At 34.4% G+C, this 7718-nt stretch overlaps 1 protein-coding gene across 1 annotated transcript; it reads right to left on the bottom strand.

The window, feature by feature from the left end:
- Positions 1-2401: 2401 nt before the first annotated feature.
- LOC107772810 (uncharacterized) lies at positions 2402-7256 on the bottom strand. The gene is made up of 6 exons (XM_016592280.2): positions 6728-7256; positions 5258-5603; positions 3249-3333; positions 3074-3160; positions 2751-2981; positions 2402-2667 (listed from the first exon to the last, which is right to left on the bottom strand). The coding sequence occupies exons 1-6, from the start codon at positions 6889-6891 to the stop codon at positions 2591-2593; spliced, it is 990 nt and encodes a 329-aa protein (XP_016447766.2). The 5' UTR covers positions 6892-7256; the 3' UTR covers positions 2402-2590.
- Between the last annotated feature and the right edge of the window lie 462 nt (positions 7257-7718).

The raw sequence follows: 7718 nt of genomic DNA, 5'->3' as shown, positions 1-7718 counted from the left end.
TGGTCGTCACAGTCTCTTGGAGTCTTTCCATTTTATTGCACCCTGCATCACCCACCCACACCCCACTGCCCCCACCACGCACATTTTTTTTAACGTTTTTTTTGTAATTTTAAATTTTTGGTTTTTCGTTTTTCTGCACCCCCTCCCCCGCCCCCACCCTCCTCCCTTGATTTTTTTTTTTTTTTTTATATATTTCAGTTTTAGTTTTTTCATCTTTCGCTTTACAGGTTCGAAATTTTACAAGTTCCAAAGTTATGAGTTCAGAGATTTATGTGTTTGGAAGTTTATGGGTTCGAAATTTCACGGTTTCGAAAGTTTAGCGATTCAGAAGTTTATGAAATTTCTGGGTTCGAAAGGTTGTTGGTTTGAAAGTTTATGACTTCATGTTTATTGAATCTAAATTATTTATGAATACTCTCGGGAAGTTATTTTCTTTAATTTGCGTACCAAACACCGAAAATGAATAAGATTACTACTTATTTTCTAAGAAAATATTTTCCGTTATACCAAACACACCCTAAATTTATAAGCTTATTTGATTTGATTTTAAGGGGGTGTAATGAAGAATGTAATGGTAAATTAGTCATTTTTGTCACATGATTAAATTAAAATTTAGACATCTCTATAACAACATCGTTATATAGCAGTCATTCACTATAACAGCAAAGTTTTTTTAGAACTGATTTTAAGCTATATTTTACCTCTTTATAACAACTTTTTACTTATAACAACAACAACCATATTTATAACAGAACGCTCTTTGTAAAATTGTCCCTCTATAACAACCATATAGAATCTTTAAGATTACTAATAATAATTCTAAAAATATGTACACAATTTTTTCCATTAAACAAAGTTTCTATCTTGCATAAGATATAAAATTTGAAGATTTGCACATGATATCTTTTCCACAATTTCAAAAAATATTTAGATAGAAAATTTAACTATTAAGCTCTTAGATTGTCTTAGAGGGAAAGCTATTGTATACATTTTAGCTGAAATTTGGACATGAATCTTCACCAATTCAAGTGTTATATCGCTATTAAGAGAATTAAATCTACGAGCAAACTACAATTACAAAGTTCTTCCATCAACCTTGAAAGAATTTATTTTTCTAGCTAGGTAGCTTTAAAATGTCTACGTTTTAAATTTTAAATCTTCATACGTTTAGTTATGACTTTATTAATATTGTATTAGTTTTTTTCAATATTTAACTAGTGAAATATGCATATCTTTTAAGATTTTAAATTTGAATTTTTTTTTTTAATCTTTTATACGTAACAGTAAAAAGGGAAGAATAATTGATTTTTAGATTATATTTATCTATAACAACCAAATGTTGTTATAGTGGATAACAACAATTCATTATAAAAGCCAAAAATATCGGAACAAACGAAGTTGTTATAGAGAGTTAGATTGTTTATCAACAATTTACGTCACTTGTAGTTGAAATAGGTTATCACAAGTGAGGTTTTCCTTTTGTCACAAATTTTACTACGCCACGTTTTTTCCCATCAACATTAAGGTCTTCCTGGTTAATTTTACTTCCTTCTATAACCTTTTAACTTATTATTTACCTTTGTGGGAAGATTTCAATTGGTCTTTCCTTTGTTTGTTAGTATATATATAGAATTGTTGAAATAAATAGTATGTTGAAGGAATTTTTTAGGACCAATTGCTTGCAACAGACTTCACAAATCAAACATGAGGTCATACCTTTCAAGTTAATCATGTTATAAGTTCATAGAGTTTAGCAAAAGTGAGACCAGGAAACTAGCAAGAAAAAATGCAAAAGGAAAAGATACTGAACAATTACATGAACAGTTCAGCAGATTATCATGATTTTTTTTTTATCTTTTTTTTAAACCCCTCCCAAATTAGGAGGATCTATAGTGTTTCCACACTTCCCCTCCGGCGTGACTCGAACCCAGAACCTAACTGTCGTGGGTGGAGGTGCTTTTACCAACTGAGCATGCCTCACTTGTCGCAAATTATCATGAATGGTTCAGTGTTTTATGACAGAAAAGAAAAAAGGGAGGAGCAGCAAGGGGCTTTGTTGGTAGCGATGGAAAGACGCGGAATTGATGCAGCAGCTACAAGTGTGACCTTGCAATCAGTGAAAATCATGAGATTCAAAGTTTCAGTGAAAACGGGTGTTCTCTACTCCTCTGCCTAAACTTTGGTGGACAGAGTTATGCAATACCTATGCAGATCCTTTTTTTAAAACTATTTCTGCAAATGAACTTTACCAAGTCCAAAGAGAATGATTTCTTCAACACCAACATGGAGCATTTACTCATTATCATCCCTTGGTGTGCAGAATTAATAGGTTCATCAGACCAACTACAACTATCCATAAGAAGGATGTTATGAACCAGATAAACATGAACTAAATCCAAAATAAAAAAAAAGAACTCATAATGTAATAGATTGGTTATTGTATCTATGACAAATATTATTCCAGAGCTAAAGGAACCAAGTAAAAGAAAAGCACAAAATTGCACTTCTTAATTGGGAGAGGAAAAAAGCTTCAACCACCACATTACCCTATATCAATTATGACCTTGATATATAACCAGGAAGAGAGTCATCACAGTTCTATGTGAAGAACTTTGTCAAAGCAAAAAGCTACTATGACCGGGCCAGCCACATCCCCAATTGCGCATCCTGAAAAAACATGATTTGATTAACTAGATATATTGTAAAGATGCTGTTTGTTATAGGTACGGAAAAGCATACTATGAACTTACCAATCCACTGGCCAGTTGTAGGGCGAAACATCATTGCTCCTATCCCTGCCCCTATAGAAGCGAAAACAAGAGATGCACCACATCTGACACTAGCAATGTAAATCTTCCTTCCTAGAATCTGAACTTTTTCTGATCCCTCAAGCATGTCATCATCTTGTTTAGATTTGAAAAATCGCCAGATATCAATGCCAACTTGCACAAACCATGACGCCAAAACTCCCAGAAAATGACCTGATCAGATAGTGGGAAGGTGAATATTCAAGAATTGTGGCTAGTCTAGGTGAACCAGATGAGAAGAATAGTATTGCCATATAATGTTAAACCTCTGCAAGTTGTTCTTGTGACACTGCAAAAATAGGTCACACTTGGCATTCCCCTTTGAGCCTTGCGTGCAGCTGACTTGGGAACATCTGCAGAAATAGATAAACGCTAGGTGTCTTTCAATGTCAATCAGAACAAGGACTATAGATTTAAGCTTACAGACAAGAAAGAAAGTACCTTTTAGAAGCTTCCATGCCACGCGCTGTGAAACATAGTGGACAGCTAATCTTTCCAGGACACGTCTCGTAGTTACAACAGCAGTCTGACCAGAAGACACATAATGTTAATTGCAAACCATATTTAGTGCATGATTTGAAGCATAATGAGAGAGTTTAAAACCAACAAAACTAAACCATTAGGTCATTTTAAACTACTAATATGGGAAGCAAGTTATACAAAAAACACATCATTCCAAGAAAAGGTAAGATGTAAGAAATCAGTTAAGGGACCATAATATACTCAACAAGGAATCGAGTCTATACTAAATTCCCTTCTCCAGTCAACCCATTATAAAAGCAAATGTAATGCATAATGTCATAAAACATTCCGCTTCCCGGAATTGATGAAGATGATATTTAATATGGCTACTACGTCAGCAGCTAACAGTCAATCTATATGAAGATAAAAGAGTGCTTATGACATGGAGAAACATGAAGGTGCAAAGCGTCCATACAAAAAGTGAAGCATCACTTACTCTTTTTTGATAGTTTAAACTTAAATAAAAATACAGTCCAACTTGAAAAGGAGAGGTATGCAGCTTTGTAGAAACGGAGGAAGAAAACAGGATATTATTTTTGCATTGCCCAGTTACTGGGCAGATTTGGAATCTTTTTTGGTATATTTTTGGGATAAATTGGATGATGCCATCAACTATAAAAAGAAAAAGCTACTCCCTCCGTCCCAATTTATGTGGCAGTGTTTGACTGGGCACAAAGATTAAAAAAGAAAGGAAGACTTTTAAAACTTGTGGTCCAAAATAAGCCATAGATATTTGTGTGGCTGTAAATCATCTAATCAAGGGTAAATGGGGAAATATAAAGTTGAATTATTTCTAAATAAGGAAGTATAACATTCTTTTCGGGACGGACTAAAAAGGAAACTATGACACATAAATTGGGACAGAGGGAGTACTAAAAAGCTGGATGCTTTCTAAAAGGAATAAAGAGTTGAAGAAATCTGGAGAACCATTCCAGCATGTGTTTTTTGGACAATCTCAAGAGAGGAACCAGAAATGTTTTGAAGGGAAGGCATCATCAATACATGTCTTAAAACATAGATGTTTTATGTAAACTAGCATTCTGATGTATTTGTCTGATGTATATGATGTGAAAAAGTGTTAAGAGTTTATCAGTAGCTTAAAGAACAGTCAGACATAGTAAAATCCGAAACAGCTGTTCTATAATGCCTAGCACCATCATAGTGCTTGGCAATTTAATAGTAATGAAATCTTTTGCTTACCGATAAGAAAAAAAGCTAAAAACAAAAAGCTCTCAATGAATAAGACAAAATACCTTAAACTGTTTACATTTACACTTTCAACCACTATTTGTTTTGCTGCACTGTTTACCTAGACCATCTGATCGTCGAATGAACACAAGCTATTAGCTATAACAGATGTTGAGTGAACCTCTAGGCTCAAGTGAAATAGATCAAGGCGTCACAAGTTAGTTGAAGCATCAACACTCAAACTTGCCTAAGCATTACAAAATTTCCATTAAATTACAGCTCAGTCATTCTAACTATCAATCTTTTATATTTAAGGCAAGATACAAGTACAAACTTTTAAATTGACCCCACAAAACAAGCACCTCCAGTTTTGGATGAATTTTTTTCATCTCCCAGAGATGCAGGGATAAACGAATCCGCTATAATTACAAGAAAGTAAAATTTTCTTAGGACTTATCCTGCCATCTTTTGGCAGCCTATCTTCTTGACCAATCAAGATGAGCAACTTTGTTAGCCATTATATTCTGCAAATACATGCTACAACAAGTTCTAGGACCAGAGCATGGAAATAAAAATACCAAAGCAAACCAAAGTGAATACTGGACAAATGAAATATCACTAGAGATGTATTGTTTAACACTTTCAACAAAAGATATTGAAGAAAAACTTAGGCAGTTGGTTAAGTGACAAGAGCATAGCATGGAGAAATGAGGGGTCGGGGAGCAGTTCTGCAAGGTTACCTCACGACCAATCTGTTTCACTGATTTCTTGAATGGAGTCACCAAATCGACTCGGCGATCTTCCTCAGTATCCTGTAGGAAATCCTCATCATCCTCATCCTCCATGTTAGCACGGGGCTCCAGAAGAGGTAAATAAAATAGTAGGAAAGATCTCAAGGAAGTCAGTGCAAGATTCCTCCACATAAATGCTGAGAATAAAGGTTTTAACTCAATGTTGTATTGTTTGGTACTGTGCTTCAACGACTCATACTGAAAGTTAATTATTGATTCACTCGGTATACTAGAAATATAATCTTCAGAAAATCCCGTGCCAGCATCGCAAAATGAAACTCCTGCTGCACCATTACTGCCAAACCAACACGCAGTCAAGGTTTTGCTCATAGTAGAAACAAATTAGTGTCGAGAGGCAGAGAATGAACTTATTTCTTATGACAGAAGACGGGGACAAACATATAGAAAAGAATCTAGTAAACCAACTTGTGTCGCTGTAGTCTGTTCTAGCCTGAGAAAACTAAATTATTTAAATCAGCAAGAAGCAGCTAGCTAGCTACACCAACCCACTCAGACTTGTGAGCAGTAAAGATATTTGCAGGCAATTGGTGTTGCAGATCTTATAGAGTAATTAGTGATGCTGGGGAATTTAATATGAGAATTACAGTTTGCTTTACGAGAAATCCCCTAATGAGAACTACAGTAACAGATTTCTAATAAATTCCATCACAAATGAGTCAAGTTTGAAACAGATATCATAGTAGACATTACGCTTTAACCAAATTCTAAATCATTAAGAAAAAGAGCATACAATCAACAAACTCCAGAGTCCTCATTATCCAATCTGATTTCGAGAACTTAAAACTTAATATGTCATACGCCAAAGGATTGGCCCAGGGATTAATTTTGTCTAGTGGGAAGAGCACAGCTCGTGCTATGTGGGTTAGGCAAAGCGGAGAAGGATAGAGGGGTGGGCCCAATATCCACCGAGTTTCGAACCCACTAGCCCTACAGGATTTCCTGGTTAAAAAAAAGTGTCATACACAAAGGTAATTGATCTTGTCACATTTAATCACAACCCAAAAGCCCCTAACTAGGAAAACTAGCACGAGTTCTACAAAACAAGGTTGCCTCCACTAATTGAACTATGAATAGAGTCATACGATCAAGGAATGCAATTACCTAAAGTCATCATAACTTGCATTGTTTCTTTAACCATCATGTATTCAACCACTGGAAAAAGGAGCACATTACCCAACAAACTTCACATTACCACTCTCACCTCAAGAAATCAGAACTTAACCCGCCAAACACAAAAGAATTTCTTTTTAGCTCATTAAATCACTACCCGAAAACAACTAAAAGACTAAGTACATTACAAAAACTAATATAATGTCACTCCTATAGAGCCCCTATTATTAAAAACATAAATAAACATAGCATATATAGTAGTAAAGAGCGAGGAGTATATAGACATACCCAAAAAAAGCCCTAGCAGCAAAAGGGTAAGTGGCAGCAACAGAAGAAGCAGCAGCAGCTGAGGCAGCAACTTTGGCTGAGAAAGCGCCATAAGAATTAAGAGTTTGACCAGTAAAGCTTGGATTTTTCCTCAGTAGATCCAATACTATTGCTATTCCCGCCATTGATAGGATGTTTATTCAGAAACTTTTTTATTCTATAAATTAAAAAAAAAGTGTATTTTTTTAAATAATGTAACTATTCAAGATTCAACACCATAACCAAGATTCTTGATTTGAACCAACGCTCTCAAACACCAAATATGAGCTAAAAGTTACTGTCTTTTTGGGGTTTAGAGCAGAGAATGGATCGAAAGAGTGAATTAAAATTGAGGGTACAGGGTTGGAGCTGTTGATAATGAATCTTGAGAATTGAATTTGATTGTCCGAGGTGGCAACAAGTACATATGAAACAGGAATAGGAAGCGCCGTATTTGTCTGATTTCAGGAAGTTGGGAGTTTCTTGCAAAGAGGCTAACCCATCCAGTATCACAACCAATGTATAACTGATAAGAAAAAGTAAAATATCAAAACAAAATAAAATAAAGGTAATATATCTTAAAAAAACCCAAAACTTGACATGAATTATTAATGCACCCAAATAATTTGTAGTATTAATTACCTCATGAACTCGGCTATTTAATACTCCTTTAGGTTCATTTTAATTAATTTTTTATTGTTTTCACACATATTAAAGAATTCATATTTTAACAGTAATTAACAATGAATTTGACTATACTAACCTTAATTTGTTCATTAGAAATATAACAAATACTTTTAGACATAGACTCCTTACTTCAGAGCAACTTTGGAAAAAAAAAATTAATTTTTTCTTGATATCTAAAAAAACTAAATAATATGGACCACAAAAAAAAAGTCAAAAAATAATTAAAGTGGACCGGAGGAAGTAGTTGTTACCCATGAACCTCGATTTAAACTAAAAATAGCCGTAT

The sequence above is a fragment of the Nicotiana tabacum genome, chromosome 13 (assembly GCF_000715075.1).
Source record: "Nicotiana tabacum cultivar K326 chromosome 13, ASM71507v2, whole genome shotgun sequence".
Lineage (NCBI taxonomy): Eukaryota > Viridiplantae > Streptophyta > Magnoliopsida > Solanales > Solanaceae > Nicotiana > Nicotiana tabacum.
The sequence above is the reverse complement of the archived record's forward strand: the minus strand, read 5'-3'. Positions and strand labels throughout refer to the sequence as shown.